At 43.8% G+C, this 25,635-nt stretch overlaps 1 protein-coding gene across 2 annotated transcripts in view; it reads left to right on the forward strand.

Moving 5' to 3' along the window:
- The first annotated feature begins 12,487 nt into the window (after window positions 1–12,487).
- MYOF (myoferlin) overlaps window positions 12,488–25,635 on the forward strand; it is a 155,881-nt gene continuing 142,733 nt past the window's right edge. For both annotated transcript variants that reach the window (XM_082854950.1, XM_082854951.1), the window contains exon 1: window positions 12,488–12,582. In XM_082854950.1, coding sequence (XP_082711076.1) covers window positions 12,495–12,582 — 88 coding nt within the window. In that variant the 5' untranslated portion in view covers window positions 12,488–12,494. The remainder of the gene's footprint in view (window positions 12,583–25,635) is intronic.

Genomic DNA, 25,635 nt, shown 5'->3' on the forward strand with positions numbered 1-25,635 from the left:
CTTTATAAAAAGAAATAGTGAGGCTGTTGTAGATGAATGTGCTCTTCACCCCTGAAAGGTTATGTCTTCCAAAGGAAAGCTAATGACTACCCAGGCCTTCTCCAGCAGATACATCTGTGCTTTCTTATACAACTTCCTGCAATCATGGAAAGGTTCTTTCTACTCAATCCATTATGGTAGCACTGGCCACATATGGTTGTTGAGCGCTTGAAATGTGGCTACAGTGATTGAGGAACTGAATTTTTAATTTTATTTAATTTAAATTAAAAAACTGATGGTTGATTCAGTTATCAAAAAAACTTTTATGTTTGGAACAACTTAGGTATGTAAGCCTATTTTTATTCTTCTTTTTGAAATTTTGGGGTTTTAAATTTTTTGTTTTATATTGGAGTATAATTGATTCACAATGTTGTGCTAGTTTCAGGCATACAACAAAATGATTTAGCCATACATATTCATACATCCATTCCCTTTCAGATTCTTCTCCTATACAGGTTATTACGGAGTATTGAGCATAGTTCCCTGTGCTACATAGTACATCCCTGGTGATTATCCACTTTACATATAGTAGTGTACATATGACAATCCCAACCTCCCAATTCATCCCTCCCCTCCTCCTTACCCCCTTGGCAACCACAAGCCCGCCCTCCAAGTCTGTGAGTCTGTTTCTGTTCTGTAAACAAGTTCACCTGCATTACTTTTTTAGATTCCACATATAAGTGATATCATATGATATTTATCTTTCTTTGTCTGACTTACTTCACTTAGTGTGATAATCTCTAGGTCCATCCATGTTGCTACAAATTTCATTCTTTTTTATGGCTAAGTAATATTCCATTGTATACGTATACCACATCTTCTTTGATGGACGTTTAGGTTGCTTCCATTTCTTGGCTACTGTAAACAGTGCTGCAGTGAACATCGGGGTGCAAGCCTATTTTATCAACTGTAAATTTTATGAAAGCTAAATACAGATGAAGTATTTCTGATGAATGTTTTGTGTCCCAATTGAGATGTATGAAATACACAGCAGATTTCAATGACTAAGCTTTTTAATATTATTACATGTTGAGACAATAATATTTTAGATATATTAAGTAAAATATATTAAAATCAATCTTACTATTGTTTTTTACTTTCTTTACTGTGACTATTAGAAAATTCAAAATATAAATGCAGCTGCTGTTATGTTTTTATTGAACAGCACTGGTATGCACACAATAAATGTTTTCTAAATGCAGGCTAAGAAGAACCTGGTAAACTCTTGCCTCCTTCCAATCCACTCCGCAGGGATTTTTTGAAATAATGCAGATCTGATCATCTAACCAAATCCCCATTGTGTCCTCTCAGGCCCAGCAGGCCTAGACTGACCTCCCCAACCTGGTGTCAAAGCCCCACATTAGACACCCTTCATTCCTTGACCAGGAAGGTTCCTTCCTGCCTCAGGGCCTTTTCACAGGAGGTTCCCCCTGTCTGGAATGCTCTAGCTGTTGCCTCCTTTCCTATCTCCCAGATCTCAGCTTCATCCTCCCTGCCTAAGGGAAGGCTTCCCTGCCTCCTGAGTAAAGGATTTCCTCTCTTTACCACAGATTTCTTCAAAGGCTTCATTCCAGCTATAATTGCACATTGAATCATGAGTGATTCTTTGACTGGTGTCCCTTTCCCTCATTCCACTGTAAATTGCTTGAGGAGTCTGTCTGATTTTGCTCACCCCCATATCCACAATACCTGCCATCACAGTGCTTGAACAAATTAGGTAATTAATAAATATTTGTTCAGGGAATTCCCTGGTGGTCCAGTAGTTGGGACTCAGCGCGTACACTGCAGGGGGCACGGGTTCAATCCCTGGTGGGGGAACTAAGATCCTGCAAGCTGCGCAGTGCAGCCAAAAAATAATAATAATTTTTAAAATGATAAATAAATATTTGTTCAATGAATGAATGAATTGATGGGGGTCTCTTCTGCCCTAGACTACTGTGGAGAAACGATTTGTTTACTCTCCTTCTTTCTGTTATCTATATTCCTTAACAGGCACCCAAAGCGTCGGTTTACAGCCCAGCTCCTTCTCGGGGTAGACCCACTGCTCTTTCCTGGGTTAGAGTTCCTCTCCAACCAGGAAGGGCTGCGTTTTAAATTGGTAAATAGGGAGACCCCCTCAATATCTAACTGAGATTATAGCAGCCCTATTAGTGACATATTTGAAAGCCATTTCAGGGGCAGGTTGAGCAGATTTTCTCTAACTGGCTAATGTCATATAGGAGAATTCTCATTAGCCAGTCAGTGATGCTTCCTGACTTGGTTCTCCATTCAAGGTATATCCTATTTGGAAAGGGCAGCTCTCCAGACATTGACTGCTCTGCCTGTTTTAGCTTCTTTTAAAATTTAATTTTAAGTCTATGGGGTTATTAAAATGTTTCATTTGTATTCAGAGAATTGGTATGCAATTCAGTCATTTTGCTCCCCTGCTGGAAAATGCATCTCTAATAAGTCCCCACTGCCAGTGAGGCCTGGCTTAAGGAGTTAAGAGCAGAGGTTCTAGGGACTTCCCTGGCAGTGGTCCAGTGTTTAGGACTCCACACTTCCACTGCAGGGGGAGATGAGTTCAATCCCTGGTCGGGAAACTAAGATCCCACAAGCTGTGAGGCCTGGCCAAAAAAAAAGAGCATGAACTCTAGAGGAAGACTACCTGTGTTCAGATCCCAGCTCCGCTTGCTGTGAGAACTGGGCAAACTACTTAACCAAATTAGGCCTCAGTTTCCTCATCTGTAAAATGGGGATGGTGAAATAGTGCTTACTTCACAGCACAGGGAAGTGGAAGGATTAAATGAGACAAAATAAAATGCTTAGAATAGCATCTGGCGTGTAGTAAGCACGTGGTAGATGTTGTTATTAACAGAGCAGATGAGGCTCTCTGAGCTGGGGCCTGCCTGCCTGCCTAGGCTCACTGCTTGACTGTTGACCCTCGCACATGATCTCCCACCCACATCAAATGGCTTGAGGTTCCCATTGCTCACCATGTTTATTCATCTGTGTTTCAGATCTCTCTCTCTCTCTCTCTCTCTCTCTCTCTCACACACACACACACACACACACACACATCAGTCCAACCACTAATTCTCAGTCCAGCTGTCACCTCCTCCAGGAGCCTACCCTGGTTGCCCACCCTGCACTGTTAACACCTGCTCCTCTAGCATGGTGCTCACTCCATTGTGCTGCGATTTCCTGTGAGCTTCTTGCAGAGAGGAAATGTGTCTTATTCGTCTTTGTAGTTAGCATCATACCTGGCACCATGTAGACTTTCAGTAAATGTTTGCTGAATAGATGCACGTGAGCCTGAATGAATCAAGATTCTTACAGAAGAATGACTGGGAAACATTTGTTTATCAAACATTTTGATAGGAATTGTTGTTTCCATACAAGTGAATACCAGGCTTAAGAGGATCCCACTTTTCTCCATTCCATTTTTTGTAGGTTTATTTTAGAAAATATGCTCAAGTAAGTTAACACTTACTTGGAGAAGGTCAGATTCATTCCTATCTTATATTTAGCTCCTCCAATGGCCTTGAATAATGATAATATAATGATGCCAAATGTTATGAAATATTTTATCCCCTCCTTCCCCCCCGTAGACTTAGTCACTGTCAGACACTTTTTAAAAGCATGAAATTTAAATATACTATATATTAAGTTATTTTAAAATAGCGTCCACCATTGTGCAAAACCCTATAATTAAACTACTAAAAAATAGTATTTTAGCTCTAAAAAGCACTTTAGTTATCAACTGAAATAATTCTTAAAGAAGCGTTTCAGCAAAAAGATCTTAACAATGGACCCTCTGTGTGTGCCAATTTGAAAATTGCTGTTAGGTAATATCTAGGATTCTGTGAAACTGGAATTGGAATAAGATATTATGAATCTGTCTTCATTTCTCTTCCACTAAATCCTCTTGGCCACCCCTCTTACTTGTTCCTCATGTCTAGATTTTTTGCTAAGTCTCTCCTCTCCCTTAAATATTCCTCTGTCTCTATCCCTTTTGCCTCAGTGTAGGCACAAGGCCACTCACCTAGATCAATGTATGAGTTTACTTGATGAAAAAGGTGAGGATAATGAAAGAGCAGAATGTGCGCTCTCATCTGAGGGCCAGTTGGAAAAGGAGTAGGGCTCAGAAGACATTGGGTTTGAATCTTGCCTCAAGTTTTTAACTCTTCTGAGCCTCAATTTCATCAGCTGTAAAATGAGTCCAGGAGTCCTAGCTCCCAGAGTTGTGGAAAGCAGTGGACGATAGACATGTGAGACCCGGCATGTGGTCTCCACCAGCTGGGAGCTCCATCAGGTCTGAACTTTGGCTTATTCTTGGCTGAAGCCCCAACAGCTGACACATGGTACTTGTAGACTCTCAAATATTTGTTGAACAAATGGACATATTATTAATGAATAAATGTTTGATCATCCTGTGTGAATTTACTCTTAACTCTAACTCTTCCTTGATTTTTCCAGGAGGAAATATTTTTCCTTAAGTGTTTTTCTTACAGTGTTGATTGGAATCTTACACATTTATATCTAAAAACTGATTGTATGAGGAAAACAGGCCCTGTTAGCTTTTTATATTTGAACAAAGCTGAAGGGAGATCTCCCATCCTTTCCTCCTCCTTCCCTGTCTTCAACTATAATACTAGTGAGTGTGTATCCAGGAAAAAAATAAGGACTATCCAAAGAGAGGCCACCAGGGACTTCCCTGGAGGTCCAGTGGTTAAGACCCCACTCTTCCACTGCAGGGGGCACGGGTTTGATCCCTCGTTGGGGAACTAAGACCCTGCATGCTGCGCCGGTGCAGCCAAAAAAAAAAAAGAAAAAGAAAAAGAAACAGAGGCCACTGGCACGGAGAAACTGAGGGGTTAGCCCCTTCCCAGGCTCACAGGGTATAGAGATAACTCCAGTAGCCACCAGAGACTGACACTGTTACATTCTTGGCACAGGAAGCTGGAGAGCTCAAAGTCCTTGAGACAGATAGTAACCAGGGCTCTGGTTATGATGCACCCAGGCTGGTGTATTTGTCTCCAGGGTGTGTGGAGGCTGCAAAGCATGTTGTAAGAGATACATTCCAATAGAGTGTAGCAGGAAGATTCACAACCAAACTACCTGGTTTGGATCCCAGCTCTTCCATTTATTAGCTATAACCTGAACAATTTACCTAATCTTTTTGTGTCTCAGTTTCCTACGCTCATGAAGTGGAGGTTATTATAGGGCCTACATCATAGAGTTGTTGTTAGGACGAATGCAGTTGATAAAAATAAAGCCCTTGAGACAGGAGCAGCCTGCTGAACTGGGCTCCAGGGCTCTGTTGTTGCACCAGAGGTGGCAGGAAGAGAGTAAGGCTGGATGGTGCAGGTGCTGGTTGTGATGGTGTGTGAGCATACGTGCATTGCCTTTGTGTGCAGCTCTGCAGTCGCTGAAGAACAAGTTCATGTTCCCACCACTGAATCTTCTCCACCCAACTCCCAACACACACACACACACACACGTGCATGCACACACGCTCTACAGACAGGTTGATGTAAAGTCAATCTGACTGGCAGCGTCTGAGCACCTCCTCCCTTCTCCAAACACCAGCCACCTTACTTCTGCCACTGTCTCCCACTGGGCTCAGGTCTTAAAGCTCCTCCTTCCCTCTTACTACCCAGTGAAACACAGCTCCTGGCTCTCCCTGGAATCTGAGCCTCAACGCTCATGACCTTGCTCCGCAGCATTTCCTGATGTCAGGAGAGAAGCTCTGAGGCTAGGCCACGCCCCTTGGCCACCAACTTTTCTACCCCTTAACTTTAAGTTACTACTTTCCAAGTATCCTAACCTCCTTCTCCTCAAATATTTATTTCTGAAGATGAGGATAATAGTGTTTCCTTCCAGGGCTTCCCTGGTGGTCCAGAGGCTAAGGCTCCGTGCTCCCAATGCAGGGGGCCCAGGTTGGGTCCCTGGTCAGGGAACTAGATCCCACATGCCCCAACTAAGAGTTCGCATGCCGCAACTAAAGATCCCACGTGCCGTAACTAAGAAAAGACCCTGCATGCCACAACTAAAGATTCCGCATGCTGCGACTAAAAGGTCCCGCATGCCGCAACTAAGACTCGGTGCAGCCAACTAAATAAATAAAACAGTGTTTCCTTCCACAGCAAAGCCATTGCAAGCTTGTTAAGAGGAGGACTGGTCCTTTTACTAGATTTTACTTTTACTGGTTAGCTCATTCTCTCCTGCCTGTGTTTATTCAAAGTTATATAAATCAGTGCCAAATAGAAGACTCCAAGAAATGCTAGGAATTGGAAAGTTAATCTGTTTCAGGGCTTACTTAACAATTTAACAGAATCCTGCTTTTGGATATATTACATCAAAATACTCAAAGGTACCTTATGCTGCATTAAAAAAATTATATATATATATATATATTGCTGTAAAAACCTTGAAAGGATTTTTAATAATTACATTGTTGAAAATTTGGGGTTATGATTAATGAACTTATGATAGGTTGTGATTTCTTGGTGGTTATTATGCATCCTCAGAAGTTCTTTTATAGTGTGAAAATCTAACTACAAGTTCTTTTCAACTGAGATGAAAATTTTATGAGTACTAAAAACTTACCAATTAATGAAACAGGCATTTTGTTTTGCCCATACACTTTTTAAAAAATTATTTATTTATTTTTCATTTATTTCTGGCTGCATTGGGTCTTTGTTGCTGTGCTCAGGCTTTCTCTAGTTGCAGCGAGCGGGGGCTACTCTCTGTTGCGGTGCGCGGGCTTCTCACTGTGGTGGCTTCTCTTGTTGTGGAGCACAGGCTCTCAGTGTGCGGGCTTCAGTAGTTGTAGCATGCGAGTTCAGTAGTTGTGGCTCACAGGCTCTAGAGCGCAGGCTCAGTAGTTGTGGCGCATGGGCTTAGTTGCTCTGCGGCATGTGGGATTTTCCCGGACCAGGGCTCAAACCCATGTCCCCTGAATTGGCAGGCAGATTCTTGACCAGTGCGCCACCAGGGAAGCCCTGTCCATACACTTTTAATGAAATAATTATTGTTTCAATTTTGAAGGCTTCTTTTTTATACTTCTAAGCCAGTATTTACAAATTTATTTAATTTTATTTCTTAAAATTTTATTTTGAAATAATTTTAGATTTACAGAAAAGTTGCAAAGCATACAGAGTTCCCTTGTGCCCTTCATTCAGGTTCCCCTCATATTAACATCTTACATACTCATGGTACATCTATCAAAACTAAGAAATTAATATAGGCACAATACTATTAACTAAAGCGCAGACTTTGGTATTTTTCCACTTTTTCCACTAACGTCCTTTCTCTGTTCCAGCAGCTGATCCAGGATACAATCTTGCATTTAGTTCCCATGTCTCCTTTGTCTCTTTCAATCTGTGACAGTTTCTCAATCTTTCCTTATTTTTATGACCTTGACACTTTTGAAGAGTACTTATCAGGTATCTTGTAGAATGTCTCTCAACCTGGTTTCTCTTTTTTTTTTTTCAGCCACACTGCACGGCTTGTGAGATCTTAGTTCCTCAACCAGGGATCGAACCCAGGCCCCCGAACTGAAAGCGCCGAGCCCTAACCACTGGACCACCAGGGAATTCCCTGTTTTTGCATTTGTAGACTGGGGTTATGGATGTTTGGGAAGAATACCATAGAAATGATATGGTATCACTTCTCAATGCATTAATTTCATTATATTTTGTATCAGTTTATTGTAGTTTTGGCTTCATATATTTTATTGGGCCTCTGAAAACCTGTAGAACCTGGGAAATGTAAGTCAGTTACCTTATTGGTCAGATTTCTCCAGCTAAATGCACAGAGGCAATGCATGAATCTTGATTGGGTCCTAATTTAAAAATATACAAAAAATGAAAAATGATATTTAGTATAATTTGTTATTAACATAATTAGATAATCTGAATACACACAGATGTGGTCATGTGATTGTAATATTGTAGGCGAATGTCACTCTTACAAGGTGCAGTCTTTAGCATTTAAGGGTGAAATTTCATGATGTCTATAATTACTTTAAAATAATTTTATTTTAAAAATCTAGATAGATAGATAACATGATCATGGCAAAATGTTAATAGTTGTCAAATCTAGATAATGGGCATAGAGGTGTTAATTGTACTATTTTTTTCATTTTTTATATATTTGAAAGCTGAAAGAAATAAGTTCCAACATATCTAAAAAAAAATGTTCAAGGCCTTCATAAATTATAAAATTTTACTGAAAGATGTTTAGAAAGTCTAAGTAGATTAAGTGATATAGTCTATTATTGAATTGAAATACTTACAATGACATCAGTTCCCCCAAAATTGATCTATAAATTTAATGCAATTTAAGACAGAATTCCAACAGATTTTTAAAATATTTGAAACTTGATAAGCTGATCCTAATATGTCTATTAAAATGCAAGAAGAGGGCTTCCCTGGTGGCGCAGTGGTTGAGAGTCCACCTGCCGATGCAGGTGTGCCCCGGTCCGGGAAGATCTCACATGCCGCGGAGCGGCTGGGCCTGTGAGCCATGGCCGCTGACCCTGCGCGTCCGGAGCCTGTTGCTCCGCAACAGGAGAGGCCACAACAGTGAGAGTCCCGCGTACTGCAAAAAAAAAAAAAAAGAAAAATGCAAGAAGAGCCAAGACATTTGAAGAAAAAGAACAAGATGGGAGGATAAAATCTTATTATGAAATTTTTATAAGGCTATATTAAGACACAGTGGTCTTGGTGCAGAGACTGGCAAATAGAACAATGAAACACAAGAGAGAGCACAGAAACAGACCCACACACATCTACAAACCTGATACATGACCTAGGTTTGGGAAAAGGACAAACTTTTCAATAAATGATACTGGGTCAATTGAATATCCCTGTGGGAAAAAATGAAATGTGACCTCTAACCATACATGACACATAATCAATTACAGGTGGAGTATAAATCTTAGTGTGCAAGATGCTTCTGGAAGATAATACTGAAGAGTATCTTCACAATCTCAGAGTAGAAAGCATTTCTTAATGTGAAAAATGTACTGGGAGTTCCCTGGTTGTCCAGTGATTAGGACTCAGTGCTTTCACTGCCATGGCCCAAGGTTGGTTCAATCCCTAGTTGGGGAACTAAGATCCTGCAAGCCTTGTGGTGCAGCCAAAAAAGAAAGAAAGAAAGAAAAATATACTAACCATAAAGGAAATATTGTTTTTAATTAATTAATTTATTTATTTTTGGCTGCATTGGGTCTTTGTTGCTGCTCGCGGGCTTTCTCTAGTTGCGGTGAGCGGGGGCTACTCTTCGTTGTGATGTGCGGGCTTCTCATTGCAGTGGCTTCTCTTGTTGCGGAGCACAGGCTCTAGGCATGTGGGCTTCAGTAGTTGTGGCTCGTGGGATCAGTAGTTGTGGCTTGCGGGCTCTAGAGCGCAGGCTCAGTAGTTGTGGCGCACGGGGTTAGTTGCTCCGCGGCACGTGGAATCTTCCCGGACCAGAGCTCGAACCCATGTCCCCTGCGTTGGCAGGAGGATTCTTAACCACTGTGCCACCAGGGAAGTCCAATAAAGGAAATATTGATAAATTCAAGAATATTAAAATTACAAGCCACAAAGCACCAGTATTCAGAGCACATAAACAGCTCCTGCAAATGAGTAAGAAAAACACGGAGTACCCAATAGAAAAATCCACAAAATATTTGAATAGGCATGTCATAAATTAGGAAATGTAAATATGAAAAGGTATGAAATCTCATTCGTAATCTGAAAAATGCAAATTAAAGCTCCAATGAAATATTACATACTCACCACAGGGGTTGCCAAATGTATGAACGGGAAGGCTCATACACTGTTGGTGGGAGTGTAAACGGTACAATCACCGTGGAAAACAATTTTGAATTACCTAGTAATTTTGAAAATAGGCATATACCCTTTGATCCAGCAATTGCAGTCACAGGTAAGACCCAAAATGCGCTCATGCACATTTGTACCAGGAAACATGTACAAGCATGTTCAGAGTAGCCCTTTTTGTAATAGCCCCAAACTCTGAATAATGCAAATGTGTATCAACAGTGGAGTAATTAGTAAAATGTGGTACACTCATACAACGGAATGCCATAGAGAAATGAGAGGAAACAAAGTAGAGTTATATGGATGAATCTCACAATATAATGTTGAAAAAAAAAGAAGCCAAACACAAAAGAATTCACACTTATATTCCATGTCTATAAAGGTCATAATATGTCAAAGAATTCATACTATGTGAATATGTGTATACACAGAGGTACAAATACATGTAGATAATGTTCATAATGTATAAAATAATTCATATGATCATAATCAAGCAAATCAAACTATTTGGGGGATTAAAAACTATAAAAAAAAGCACAGAAAATATTACTATAAAAATCAGGAAAACGGTTACCTATGGGGGGAAGGAGGTGGCTGTGATGGGACATGTGAGGGACTTCTGGAGTGCTGGCCATGGTCTCTGCCTTGACCTTGATGTTTGCTCATTAAACTGTCACATTTATGTTGTATGCATTTTTCTGTAAATATATTTAACAATGAAAGGGAGAAATAAAAACCAGCTCCAAAATACAAACAAACATAATGTTGTCTATATTCCACTAAAATATATACTGTATTTAGTCTACATGTCCACTAAATACAATAATGTATATGACATTGGGTTTATTGGTTCTTTATATAAGCCATTGAGAAATTCACTGAGACAGAAGAATTCTTGCAGGTGGGTCTTTTTCAGTGCACTTGAAGTGTTTGCTTACAGGTGGGTCTTCTCGCTTGGTTGTGTGTTCAGAAGCAAAAGGAAGTCCTACGTTTTTTCATTCTTAGTTTCAGCCTTTTCTTCTGCAACACAATGAGATCCTAATGTAAGCCTAATTTGCATTAACAGAAATGCTATGAAATGCTGTGAATAAGGATGAACTTCTGGTGGTAGATGTGTGGAATTTACTATGTGCTTTTTGCCAGGCCCCCGCACTTAGACCTTGACCTTATGACAATCTTCACCTTCATTTTACAGATGAGATAACTGCAGAAGAGAGGGATTCACCAACTTGTAAGGTGACATAGCTCAAGAGTGACGAATCAGGGACCCACACGCAGGTCTGGCTGACTACTATCCCCAGGCCTCTTCTAGTGATCTTAATCACCAGGCTACACCACCTAACACACCCTCTAGGCCATAAAGACCTTTTCCTTGGCCAAACTTTAGTTAAGCTCCTGAACTTTCTCCTAGGCCCATCTGTGTATTTCCTTGTAAAATTTAGTTTTAGCGAGAACCTTGCTGAGTCAGTTTAACCAGAACTCCCCTCCCTCCATATCTGATCACTCTGTATCTTGTGGGGTACCTCGTTCTCCACCATCACCCAGGTGATGTCTCGTCACCCTGACCTATGTTCAGTAAGAATCCTGTTAGGTCGGTTGAGCCAGAATCCCCTTTCCCCCCCTGATACTTTCTTCTGGTAATTTCCATTCACTGACCCCCAACCTGCTCCCTGGCTATAAATTCCCCCTTGTCCATGCCCTCTTCAGAGTTGAGTCCAAATTCCCTCCTACACTGAAAGACTCCTTCCCCTTGAATAAAGTCTTCCTTACCCACTTTAACAAGTGTCATCGAATACCTTTTTCTTTAACAAAGGAAAGGAAGACACTGCTGGGGTCTAGATCCTGAAAGAGTGGAGAACTCCATTTTCACTAAAGACGGCTAGCAGCTTTTGATGGACCAGGAAAACTTCGGTCACCAGCTCTGACCTCGTAAGGATTTTTACAGAAGTCCTATGGCGAATCCTTTTGTGACTGAAAAGGATCAGCCCCCAGGACACTGATTTTGTAAACCGCGATCACCACCTCGGGATTGGGCTTGCTTGAAATAAACTCATTTATTTCTCTGCCATACAATAGGGGGCACCCTTTAACTGATTGAAAACAAATTGTTCTCTAACTTGTTGCTGCGTGGGTGAGTTCAACAGCAGGAGAGAAGAAATGGCAAAAGTAAAAACAAAATTTTAAATGACGCAGTAAAGTTTTAAAACTCCACGAAGCTCAGCAAAGAATGGAAGGGGTAACAGAAATCCAATTAATTGGGCTTCACAAATTTGTTGCTCTTAGCTGCAGCGTCTTAGTGGTCTCTTGACCTGTCCACATTTATTAGCTACAAATCCTTTTCAGTTTCATTTGTTGCCCATAATTATTTTTAGCTGAGGTTTTGTCCTTTTCACTCCCACATTTCCCGAATTTTTAAGTGGGTGCCTGCGGCGCTGCGGAGACTCGGGCATTTGGGTATCAGTTTACACGTAACCTTCAGTAAATACAGTAATCCGTCAGGGACCCACCCATCGCCTCTCCTCCTTCCCTCTTCGCTGGAGAAGTCTTCCCCCGCCTTCTCTCCCGGGCGGCGCGGCCGCGAGCTCCAGAGCCCGTGTCTTCTTAACTTCGTTGCTGAAATTTGGTTTCTGCCCATTGAGAGCCATGCTTCGAGTGATTGTTGAATCTGCCAGCAATATCCCTAAAACGAAATTTGGGAAACCGGATCCTATTGTTTCTGTTATTTTTAAGGGTAAGGACAAGTTTTCTTCTTTTTCTCCAGTCCTGTTTTGGAATGTTAGTTTCTTGGGTCCCATTCTTTGAAAGTCTGCGAATGATCAAATCCTCTGCGGCTTTAGCTGGAGTTTGTTGCCTGTGCAGGTCAGGGGAGAGGATGGATTTCTGTGGAAGGCGTTTTCCCCAGGGCTTTGAGACCCATTGAATGACCTGATGTTTTAACTCTAATAATGTGATTTCTATAAGCCCCTGGAGGGAAAGATGTACCAAATTTCAAGTATCAAAAAGTTCTGTGTTGGTTCAGATTAAGAGTTTCAGCAGTCTTGTATGCACTTTTTATTTCCTCTGCCTGTGAGAAATGGGTAAAGGAGGAAAAAGCACAATTAAGTTGTTCCAGGTATCATTACTTCGTAAAACAGCCCCCTGCTGCTTTTATCGTCACTGGGCTTCTGGGAGGTGGAGTAAAGTTATTAGTTTGGTTTGTTTTCATGTTAATTTGTGCCTTTTTGTAATTGTTCTTCGTCTCTCCAAAGTTGGGATGTTTTGTTTTTTTGTTTGTTCGTTGCATGTTTGGTAGCTTTTAAATTGCTTTAAATGAGCTGGGAACAATGCAAGTCTGAAGATCTGGGCATCTAGTTTGGACTTGCTCAATGACTTTGGGCATGTGACCTCATTTCTCTGGATGTCAGTTTTCTTTTGTGCAAAACAGGTGAGGGCGTTTAGACTAGACCATCTTTACAAGGCTTATTGTAATTCCAACAGGTTATTTTTCGGGACATTTGATTGCAGTGGAGGGGACAGGAGCGGTTGGAGTGATGGCACACTCCCAGCCATTGTAGGTGTTTCTAGTTTTGGCTGGAGTGGTGTGGCTAAAGCTGAATTTAGGAGCTTTATCATCTTCTGTTTGTCCAAGGTCATTGGTAAGATTGCCAGCTCACTCCTTGGCAGGAGGAATGAGAGGGAGTGAGAGGGGAGGGCAGAAAAAGTGGGAGCCTTGATGGGTATGTGGTTCCTGACCACACCTCAGCACACTCTCTCTTCCTCCAGGAACCTGACTACTTCTCCCTTACGGTTTCTGAGTAATCTGTGCCTTTCTCCTTTCTTTGGTCCATTTTATCTGTTTCTTTCCTTAAACCTCTCCCTCTGAGATGAGCAGGAAAATGCCAGAAATGAAACCCAAAGCTGCCAAATGATTGTTTAGTTAAAAAAAAAAAAAAGATCTGGGGGACAGAAGTTGGATTCTTAAAGGACAATGTAGTTTGAGAATCTGGTTAGTGAATATCATGTAGTCATGTTATGTCAGAGTTCCTTTGCATGTATTCTTTTAAAAATATTTTTCTCTTTTTAATTTTATTTTTAAATTTATTTTTTATTGCAGTAACATTGGTTTATAACATTTTATAAGTTGCATGTGTACATTATATTTCGACTTCTGTATACACTACAACATGCTCATCACCAAAAACTTAGTTTCCATTCTTCACCACACAGTCGATCCCCTTTACACATTTTGCCTTCCTCCCCATTCTTTCCCATCTGGTTACCACTACTCTGTTCTCTGTATCTGCAGGTTTGTTTTTGTTTCGTTTTGGTTTGTTCATTTGTTTTTTGTTTGTTTGTTCTTTATATTCCACATATGAGAGAAATCATATGGCATTTGTCTTCCTCTATCTGACTTATTTCATTTAGCATAATACCCTCAAGGTCTATCCATGTTGTTGCAATGGCAAGATTTCCCCTTTTTTTATTTCGGAGTAGTATTTCCATTGCATATATATACCATATCTTCTTTATCCATTCATCCATTGATGGGCACTTAGGTTATTTCCATACCTTGGCTATTGTAAATAATGCTGCAATGAACATAGGGGTGCACATATCTTTTTAAATTAGTGTTTTTGTGTTCTTTAGATAAATGCCAGAAGTGGGATAGCTGAATCATATGGTAGTTCTATTCTTAATTTTTTGAGGAATCTCTATACTGTTTTTCATACTGGCTGCATTTATTCACATCCCCACCAACAATGTATGAGGGTTCCCTTTTCTTTACATCCTCACCAACACTTGTTATTTCTTGCCTTTTTGATAATAGCCATACTGACAGGTGTGAGGTGATATCTCACTGTGGTTTTATATTTTTTTTTTTCTTGAAGCAGCTACATAATAGAGACATAACATGAAAAGTTTGTTTCCCTCACCACTGACATGTAAAGACACGGAAACATATGTTGGGTTCAATCTGGTAATGTCATGGGGCAAGTCATACAGATTATAATGAAATTAAAATTTAACACTATATTGAAATCTGACTTGTTATTTGTCTGGAGTGTATATGCATTGGTCAAACTTAAATGACTAAAAGTATGTCTGCCTTAGCTATGGACATAAACACTCAACTGAAAGTGAAAAACTTCAGTTAAGGTGGGCAAATATAGGCTATCTAAACCATTACTTTTGCTAGGTTATTTAACTTCATTCTGTTTTCCAGTCTCCTTTCATAGTATCAGTTGAGCAGTAAAGTCATTCATTCATTCATTCATCTGATAAGCAACCCGATGGAAGAAACAACTCAGCTTAAAGTAGGAACATCTGGACTCTGGCTAACGTTGACAAAGTAGCCGATGACCCAGATTTAATCACCCAAGTCTCAAATTTCTCAGCTGTGGAATCATGGGAACTGATCTTGAGATTTCTTCCAGCTTTAAGGTTTTATAATTTTACAGTTCCATGTACTGAATAACTGCTCTCAGCAAGTTATGGAAGGCATTGCCTTAGGCACTAAAGCAGATATAGTAATGAATATAGCATTTTTCTTGCTTTCAATCTATTCCAATGGTTTAAAACACTGGTGATGGCAAACCCTTTCCAGGAGTGCCTTCCAATTTTGAGCACTGGGTAAGATTAAGTAACATTGTTCTTTTTTTTTTCTTTTACTGTTTTTTTATTTTTGGCTGTGTTGTGTCTTTGTTGTTGCACGTGGGCTTTTCTCTAGTTGTGGTGAGCGGGGGCTACTCTTCATTGCGTGCGGGCTTCTCACTGCGGTGGCTTCTCTTTGTTGCGGAGCACGGGCTCTAGGCGCGCTGGCTTCAGTAGTTGTGGCTCGCGGGCTCAGTAGTTGTGGTGCATGGGCTTAGTTGCTCCACAGCATGTGGGATCTTCCCGGACCAGGGCTCAAACCCGTGTACCCTGCATTGGCAGGCAGATTCTTAACCACTGCTCCACCAGGGAATTCGCTAACATTAAGTTCTGACAGAACTGAGGATACTGATACCACCATATATCCATCAGTGGGAATGGAGCAAAGCTGGATGCACTTCACAGGGTGGCGTGGGGGAGAGTGGGGAGAGTAGGATGTAAAAAGCCCTAACAGAGGATCAAGGCAGCACTGAAGAAAGCCCCTGAATTTACTGAAATGTGTACAATTTTGCCTCTTGAGTACATAAAACAGCAAGGTCAGGCAGTAAGCAACACTTCTCAAGCTGTAGGATGGTGGGAAGAATGGCCAAGTGATGGGAGTGTTAATGGTGATACCTGTATAGACAGTGAGGCCCCCTGTTAGACTGTAGTTGGGAATGTGCTGTACTGACAACCAACTGGTTTAGAGTTGACCTCAGTCTCTCGTGTACAGTCCCCTTCTGAGACTGAACTTCTTAGGACCTAGTATGAACCAGGAGGATTTGGGGGTTACTGGAGGCCCTGTGGTGTGGATGTCATTGATACTTAGCAGTGCAGAAGGAGATTATGGAAACCACAAAACCCACTTGATTTTTCGTGTTCTTTGGGTTCACCAGGTTCCGAGAGCCAGCTCTGAATCTTAAGATCAGAGTGCCTGCCAGCCAGAGGTGGCCATTTTCCCTTGAGTTTCACGCAGACAGCCAGGTTGTGAGACTGAATCTAGCTGAGATTAGATTAGACAGACTTCTGAGGCCTCTCTCAACGTGAAGACTTTGTTTTGTTTTGTTTTGTTTTAATTAATTAATTAATTTATCTTGGGCTGCGTTGGGTCTTCGTTGCTGCGTGCGGGCTTTCTCTAGTTGCGGCGAGCGGGGTCTACTCTTCGTTGTGGTGCGTGGGCTTCTCATTGTGGTGGCTTCTCTTGTTGCGGAGCACGGGCTCTAGGCGCTCAGGCTTCAGTAGTTGTGGCACGTGGGCTCAGTAGTTGTGGCTCGCGGCCTCTAGAGCGCAGGCTCAGTAGTTGTGGCACATGGGCTTAGCAGCTCCGCGGCATGTGGGATCTTCCCGGACCAGAGCTCAAACCCGTGTCTCCTGCATTGGCAGGCAGATTCTTAACCACTGCTCCACCAGGGAAGTCCCACAGTTGCCTTTTAGAAGTCAATCAGTGTGACTTGTTTTCCTCCTCCACGAGAGATCTTAACTGCATGCCCTCAAGGCGTGTTCAGGGGCTCTGGTCTTTGTCTGGTTTGGGTTTACTGGTGAGTCTCTGGCTCGACCAAGAAGGCATGGGGTTTTTATATCCTCCGCCGCATCTAACATGTCACTGATGTTGAATATACCTTTTAAAGGTTGACCCTAGAAACAATGCCCTGGCAAGAGATTTGAGACCTCTTAGCGCAATAAAGTCATTGATTCTTGGTCCTGAAAGGGACCATCAGAAGTCCGCCATTCTCCCTTCTTTCAGGAAGAATTACGCTTAATATTCTCTCAGGTGCTTTGTGGATGAGGCTTGGCAAAGGGCCACTTCACACATTTCTAACGCTGAGTGCCTAACACCTGCTACCCAGGGGCAAACCGGTGTCGTGCTACTTTTTGCTTTCTTGATCCTGACAAGAAAGATGTGAAGCTGCCAGTTTTATGTTGAAAATTCATACGTGAAACGTGCAGTGGTCTGTAAGGCATAATGCATCTGCTGTGATACGGCAGCGGTGACCTTACCTACTTTGTAATTTCTATTGAACAGCTGTTCTGTTGAATGGGGGTGTGCTTCAAGTGGGTCTGAGCAGAGTTTTCACTCAGAAACAGCTGCTTAGACATCTGACACCTTAAGCCTTATCAGCTAACTTGGTCTTAGGCATTAGGATACAAAGCCTATGGAGCCCTGGGCTTTGGAGCCAGGGAGCCCTAGGAATGAGGAGCCCTAGGAATGAGGATCCCAATTCTCACCTCTTAGCTTCCTAAGTGCTCATGAGCTAATGAATTAAAACCTTCAGCTTCAGAGTTCTTAATAACACCGATTACCTCGCAGAGGTGTTTGAGGATTGAATGAATACACATGTGAAACTGCACGTGGGAATTCCTAAACTTCCTTCCCTATTCGATAACGTTTCCCTTTATGGAGCCCTAAAATGTGCCAGACAGTATATCAAAAATCAAGTCTAGAAAAATCCGTATAACATGCGTTGGTCTTCTAGGGAAGCAACTGGTTGGAACACAAGAATGAGTTACAAACCAGAATAGACATGCAAAAATTATAATGCAAAAGCAGATGGAAGCGTGAAAAGCTCCATGGACAAAGTGTCCTTGAGTTGGTCTTAAAGGATGAGTGGAAATTTGACAGAAGTAATGAAAAGAAAGACATTCTAGGTTTGGAACAGCACCAAAAAAGGCCAGGGAGCCACGGGCCTGTGGGGTGAGGTTGACAGAGTAATCTGGTGTGATTGGGATTGCGCTTTACTCACAAATCACTGGGGGGCCACTAGGCTGCGTTGTGGACAGATTAGTTCTAGTCAGGTAGACTAATTACTAGTTTACTAGTTGAGGCAAATGCTTTCCACGGCAGAGGGAGCTCATTCCGGGGCTAGAATGAGAAGGCAGGAGCTAATGTGAAAGATACTAAGGAAGCAGCCCAATCGAATTAAATGAATAAGAAAACCTTGCTGGGCAGGCCAGTTGGGCCATCCTTCCTCACTCTCTTCTGTAAAATAGGACATGAGGGTTAAGGTTAGGGAGTGTTTAGCCTGTGCATACCTGCAGGGCTGGGTGGGGTGTCTCTGCCAGAGGCCAGCCTGAGGGCATTAGCTACCTGAGACTGGAGAGGGAGGCCCGGAAGAGGTAGAAGAGAGGCACAGAAACAGAAAGTGATACCAAAGACACATTTTGCTATTCTCCCAAAAGTCAAATGGGGAGCATTTCCTCAACCAACCTGAGCTGTGATCTCACTCACATAAGGTCCTTCTCTCCCAACCCAGTTGTCCCACCTGAGGGATAAAGTGTCATGTCAGCAGTTGTTGAATTGCAAGGAACTCAGGTTTGCTCAAGTTTTTCCCCTAAAGTCAGAGAGAAATTTCCCAGAATACAATCATGGGTCTCACCTGTCGGGCAGGGAAGCCTTTGCTCTGGCTCCCCAGGGGACTGTGTGTCTCAGGCCTCCGCCCTTCCCTGCACTGCATCCGTCTCCTCTCTGCACATTGGCTGCCTTAGTGGGGACTCTTACCGCTGCTCCCTTGCAGTTAGCAGCTTGCATGGGGCTCTGGGTTACCACGGAGATGACTTGGTCCTGACTCCACATCTGCTACAGCATCTGTGTCTCTTAATCGAGATGCTTGGGACCAAGACTCCAATTGGTTCAGTCTTGGTCTCACCCCTGGTCCAATCAGCTGTGACAAGGAATACAGAATCCTGGGACAGACAAGGTGGATCCTACACAAGGTAAGCTTCGGAGGGCCGAGAACATGAACCATCCAGTTTATCTCCCTCCAGTTTGGGGATTAGACCTGCTTCTTCCCATCTTTAAGCTGTAATCTGACCCCACCCCTACCCCTCCTTTAAGGAGCCCCCTTTCTTTGTAATCAACACATTACATGAAAGGGGATGAACTTTGGACTGAGCAGAGTTTCACTTCTGACTTTATCCCTAGGAGCTAAATCTTTGGGCCAACTATGTTCCTGAGCTTTTCTTTCCTTGCCTATAAGATGGGGAGAATTACATGTACCTCACAAGGGTACTCTTAAGGATCAACGGTGATAAAACACTATCACAGTGCCTGGCGCGTAGGAGTTATGTGGCAAATGCTCATTTCCTCCCCCTTTTATGCCTGACTCCTTCCCCACTGCTGGGGGTACATACAGAACCCTGGGGGACGTCTGAGGGGTGGCCCAGGCTTACATGAATAAATGGGATGCCCTTCAGCTGTGGCGCGCAGGCAGCTTGAAGGCAGAGCCCACGTTTGATTCATCTGTGAGAGCACATGATAGCCTCTCAGCTAGGCATATAGCAGGGTGTTTTTTTTAATGGTGCTGTAATGTACATAGCATAAAATTTACCTTTTAAATCATTTTTAAATGTACAGTTCTACTTTCTGTCTCTCTGTTTGATGACTCTTAAGTACCTGGTACAAGTGGAATCATGCAATATTGGTTCTTTTGTGACAGGCTTATTTCACTTGGCAGACTGTCTTCAAGTTTTATCCGTGTTGTGGCATGTGTCAGAATTCCCTTCCTTTTTTAAGGCTAAATAATATTCCATAGTATGTCTATACCACATTTTGTTTATCCATTCGTCCACTGATAGACCTGAGTTGCTTCCACCTTTTAGCTATTGTGAATCATGCTGTGAACGTGGGCGTACAAATATCGTTTGAGTCCCAGCTTTCAGTTCTTTGAGGTTTATACCTAGACGTAGAATTGTTGGATCATTTGGTAAATCTATGTTTAATTTTTTGAGATACCACCATACTGTTTTCCATCGTGACTGCACTATTTTACATTCCCACCAACAGTGCAAAAGGGTTCCAATTTCTTTACCACCACTTGTTTTTTTCTGTGGTTTTTGTTTGTTTGTTTGTTTGGGGATAATAGTCATCCTAAGGGATATAAACGGTAGATTCTTAGCAACTTTCTGTTGACTTGGATTTTCGGCTCACATTTGCCTCATTAACTCAAAGTGAGAATCCCTGCAGTGATTCTGCAGCCTCAGTGGCCAGCAATGAAGCAGCTCTCCTGTGACCGGAAGCCTGCCTGTCAGGGGCTCAGCAGCAGGCTTGAGAGCCTGGTGGCCTCTTGACCAGTGGGGCCCTGGCCTTGTGAGGTCTGTGCAGCCAAGGTTGTGCTGAGAGTCATAGCAGAGCAGAAGGCAAGTGGGAAATAGCCTTGGTTCCCTGCAGTACCAGGTCTTCCGGTTGGTCTGGGCTCCCCAGGCCAAGGCTGGAACCAGAGGTCACCCTGCTTCTCCCAGCAGCACATCCTGGGAGATCAGAGTAGCCCTAGATCAGGTGCCCTGTAGTTCTGTCCCCTAACATCCTATACTCCTTTGTGGCATCTATTGGAACATGTAGTTATGTATTTGCTGGCTTATTTGATTTCCGTGTGCCTCTTCAATCATACTGGAAGCTTCATGAGGGCAGGGACCATGTCTCTTTCTCCAGCACCTAGCTCAGTGCCTGGCAAATAGGAGATGACCAATAAATAATGTTGAATGAATGATTCTGGCTCCTCCCTTCAGTCATTCAGTTTAGGATCTCAGAGGCCAGGGGGACCACGTAGGACCAAATGAGACCAGATCCCTGTGACCACAAACTACAAAACTGATATTGAGTATTTAGGACTTCAGGGTTTCCACATGCTGTTTGGGATCCATTAACCTGCATCTCAAAGGAAGCTGGAAGGCAGGGGAGCCCTAGCCTACCTCTGACCTTGACATTAGGGCTTTGGTCTAATTAACAACAAGAAACCTCTCTGAATCTCAGTTTTCCTAGCTGTGAAGTGGGTATAAGGCCTACCCATGAAGATTGTAAAAGTCAAATGAGATGATGTCTTTAAGGTACCTGGACTAAAAATAGATGTTTATTCCCACCTCACCTCTTGAAGTCTGGCTTTACGCATGAGGAAACTGAGACAGAGACGGGTGAGGATTCATCTCTGGACTCTTGATTCCAGAGCCTCCGTGTGTCTTCCTGGAGGTCATCATGGTTACAGAGAGAAAAAAAAAAAATGTGCCTAAAACAACCAAGTCAAATTATGATCCCTTCCTCCCCTCTCTGAACGGATTGAATTGTTCCGTGTGCCAGGGGCACCTGGACCCAGTCTGAAAGGGGAAGACTGTGTACCAAGAACAAAAGAACTTTAAAAAAAGAAGAAGAAAAAACAAAACCCAGCCCTCCTGGGGTGAGTTTCCCCAGGGTATGAAAGCCTTTAGGACGCACTGTGACTCAGAAGCTCAGAGCTGACATAGCTTAGCAGTGAATCAGTTCCTGGAGAGTCAAGTGGGAGCCATTTTATTAGTGGCGACTACAACTCTTTACTTGTTACATGTAAAGTATTAACATCCTAATATTTGAATGGCAGGGTGAGTTTCCACTTCCCCTTACCTTAGTTTTCTGGTTTATTACTTTCATCATCTTTTCATCCCAATAGCATAACTTATCAATTATAAAAAAAATCCCTTCCCTTATCCCTCTTTCATTATTTAAAAAAAGACATGGGCTTCCCTGGTGGCGCAGTGGTTGGGGGTCCGCCTGCCGATGCAGGGGACACGGGTTCGTGCCCCGGTCTGGGAGGATCCCACATGCCGTGGAGCGGCTGGGCCCGTGAGCCATGGCCGCTGAGCCTGCGCGTCCGGAGCCTGTGCTCCGCAGCGGGAGAAGCCACAGCAGTGAGAGGCCCGCATGCCGCAAAAAAAAAAAAAAAAAAAAAAAGACAGGGAAAAAAAACACCCATTCTTTTTGCTTATCTCTCCTCATTGTTGGAATTCACTGCCTGGGCAGTCCCTGTCTCTTTCCATCCTCTTTTTTGCTGCTGTTTCTTCCTACTGCTCCTCTCAGGCATAAACTCATTTAACAAATCTTGGTCGAGAGTGTACTTTGCCAGGCCTTGGGCTCAGCACCGCAAGCTGGATGGGAAACAAGCCAGACGTGGCCGCCGCCTGCATGCAGCTTGTAGTCTAGCTGTAGATCCAGCGAGAGTTCAGTGAATGCAGAGTTCAATGAGTTTAAACTCCTGGAAAGGAGGCATAAAATTTGCAGGTTATATTGATGACGAGCACTTTCTAGCTATGAAGCGTTGCACTAAAGCTTCACATATATGCATTCATTTATTTCTCACCAAAAAAATGAAGTCCCTCAGTTTACAGCTGAAGAGACCACGTCTTGGGGAGAGTGAGTTGCTTTGTTCAAGACCCCACACTAGGTTCCAGGTGGAGCTGGGATACACAGGCCCACCCTGAGGCTGTAACACCCACCCCTGTGTGGCGAGGCTGCATTTGACCCACCCTGGGGTAATTAGTGCACCTGGGCTGGGGCTTAGCTCCCTAAGCCTGACAATCCAGGCTCTGTTTCCCTGGCCAAATTCAGCCCTGAAGGCATCTGATCAGACCAGTGCCAGGGCCTGGGGCTCTGGTGCCTTGAAGCCAGATACCTCTGGCTTCAGGGGTCTTGTCTGGGGCTCCAAATGCCCTTCAGTTTGTCCCAGTGTGCTGGACACATTACGGTGGCCTCCCATGTGTGACAGGCATGGGCTGAGGAAGGAGCTTCTTCCCAGGGCGCTTACAGTGCAGAAAGCCCTTTCCTGGGCTTGATCATGTTTGTTCTTCAGAACAACTCTAGCAGGTGTCCAGGACATGTATTGTTTATACTCATTTCACACATGAGCACCTTGAGTCTCAGGACAAGAGCGACCAAAGCTGGGTGACCAGGAAGAGGCAAGGACTCGAACCCCAGACCAAGACTCTTTGTCTCATGCACTTTCCCACTGCGTCGTGCGTGTCTGGCTTTCCCAGTGCTTGGCATCTCTCTTGCATTACGTCTACCCTCCATCCTCTCCCACTAACAAGCCGCCATCCACAGACACTATCTGATCTCCAGTTTTCCCTCATACCTGCAGCAGCTGACCAGCCCAGCTCTGCTCAAGAGCCCCAAGGCCAAAGCTCTTCTCAGCATAGGAAGGAGGGCTGAGGGTAGTGGATCAAAACTGCAGGCAAGGGCAAAAATCCCATTAGAAGAGAGGATTAATTATGGGATATCAGGATCTGAGGCTGAGTCGTCACTCAGCTAAGATTGTTGCCTAGGAGGGTTAGGATGGAGTTATCAAGCTTTTGACTCAGTGCTTTGTGCTTATTTTCAAAGTTCCTTTCTGTGACTGTTTCCTCTTGATACAATCTCTTGGAGTCAGGGAGGGCAGAGGAACTGGATCCTCTTCATGTTGGCTAATGGAGGCCGTTTATGATTCTGATATGAATCCTACACAGAGGCATGTCCCTTGTGTCCTGGCACTCTCACGCTCTCTCCTTTGATCCTCAATGCAACCCTACGAGGTGACCTTTTTCATCCCCTTTTCCAGAACACTGAGGCCTTGAGGGGCTCTCTTGAAACAACAGGAAGTCATCTCCTCAAGCAGGGCCCGAAGTGAATCTGCAGAGCACCAGTCTTAATTCAGTCTCTGGCAGATTATGTCTCAGAAACGTGTTAGCCAGAGTCACCAGAGATTAAGTCTTAGGAGCCAGAACACCTGCATCGAGATTCTGACTTTGTTTCTTACTGGCAGGTGAGCCTGGACAAACGACTTAATTTTATTGTGCTATTGGGCTTAAATAAGGAGAATAATAGCAACAGGTAACATACAAAGCCCTTTGAAGAGTGCCTGGCATGAGCCCCAAATTTGGTACCTATTACTCCTGGGCATTAGGTTGCCATGTTTATTAATGACGAAATCTAGGTATGGAGAGTTGGAGGCAGTGCCCAAGGCCACCCAGCTGGTAAGTGGTGAAAATGTGGCAGGTTGCCTGGCACCCTCAGCCTGAGGTGCTGGTGAAGAGCACAGGTTGGAAATGAGGCAGGCATGGGGCTGAAGCTCAGCTCTGCCAGTTAGTAGCTTTGTGATCTTGGGCAAGTCAGTTAACACCCCTGAACCTCAGTTTCCTCATCTGCAAAATGGGGATATTAGTACCTCCCTGTTGGGCTGCACCCTGCAGGCCTAAAAGGACTCTGCTTGCCCAGCTTCAAGACCAAAGAAGGAGCCGGGAGTCAGCAACAGAGACATCAATGGTTTAATGGAGGGGGGAGCTTACACGTCTGAAGCAAGGTCCTAGAGCAACACCCCACCATGTGTGGTGGACGATGGGCAGGACATGGTGGCAGTCTTCACTGGGGTGGGGGGCAGGGGGTGGAGATTACCAATTATAGGGGAATTGACGTCAGGTGGGCTTATTAGTCACCAGGCAAACCTGCAGAGGGGCACGCCCCTCACGGACCTTTTGATAAGAACAATCACCAGCTGGGGCCTGGGGCAAGTACATAGGAAGGTGAGTCAGGTGAGTAAGATGCAGGAGAAGCAGCCACTGGTCGGGCAGGGGATGTTCTGAGAGCAAGAGAACAGCCATCTTGAGTTGCCTGACCGTGTACTTCACCCTTACATACCCTGTATAACCCTTACAATCTTGGTCCGCCTCTCTTCCGAGATATCCCTGGGGTCAGGTACGTAGAGGGGCACTGCAACCAGATACCACAGATACAATACAGACAGGCCACCTCTGGTTTTCACAAACCCAGATCCACCCCCAAGTGTGTGGTCAGGCCCCTCAAGATGGCTGTTCTCTTGCTCTCTGTACACCCCCTGCCCGACCAGTGCCTGCTTCTCCTGCATCTTACTCACCTGACTCACCTTCCTAGGTACTTGCCCCAGGCCCCAGCTGGTGACTGTTCTCATCAAAGGGGCATGAAGGACGCGCCCCTCTGCTGGTTTCCCTGGTAACTAATGAGCCCACCTGATGTCAATTCCCTATAACTGGTAATCTCTCCACCACACGGGGCCCCCTCCCCGGGAGCGAAGACTGCCGCCGCGTCCTACCCATCGTTCGCTGCACATGGTGGGGTGTCGCTCCAGGACCTTGCTTCAGACGTGTAAGCTGCCCCCTCCATTAAATCATTGATGTCTCTGTTGCTGACTCTGGGCTCTTTCTTTGGTCTTGAAGCTGGGCAAGCACAGGCCTTGGAGGCCCGCGGGGTGCAGCCCAACACTCCCGCATAAGGATTTGACGTGAATGTGTTTAAAGTGTCCGGCACAGAACGGATGCTGGTGTTCAGTTCTCCACCGAGAGAGCCGATCCAGGTGCCTGCCCGACCTGGGCTCCTTTCATCTGCAGCCCAGGCAGTTGGCAGGGCTGGAACGTGACCACACCCCAG

The sequence above is a fragment of the Leucopleurus acutus genome (assembly GCF_964270905.1).
Source record: "Leucopleurus acutus genome assembly, chromosome: 14".
In the NCBI taxonomy this organism is placed as follows: domain Eukaryota; kingdom Metazoa; phylum Chordata; class Mammalia; order Artiodactyla; family Delphinidae; genus Leucopleurus; species Leucopleurus acutus.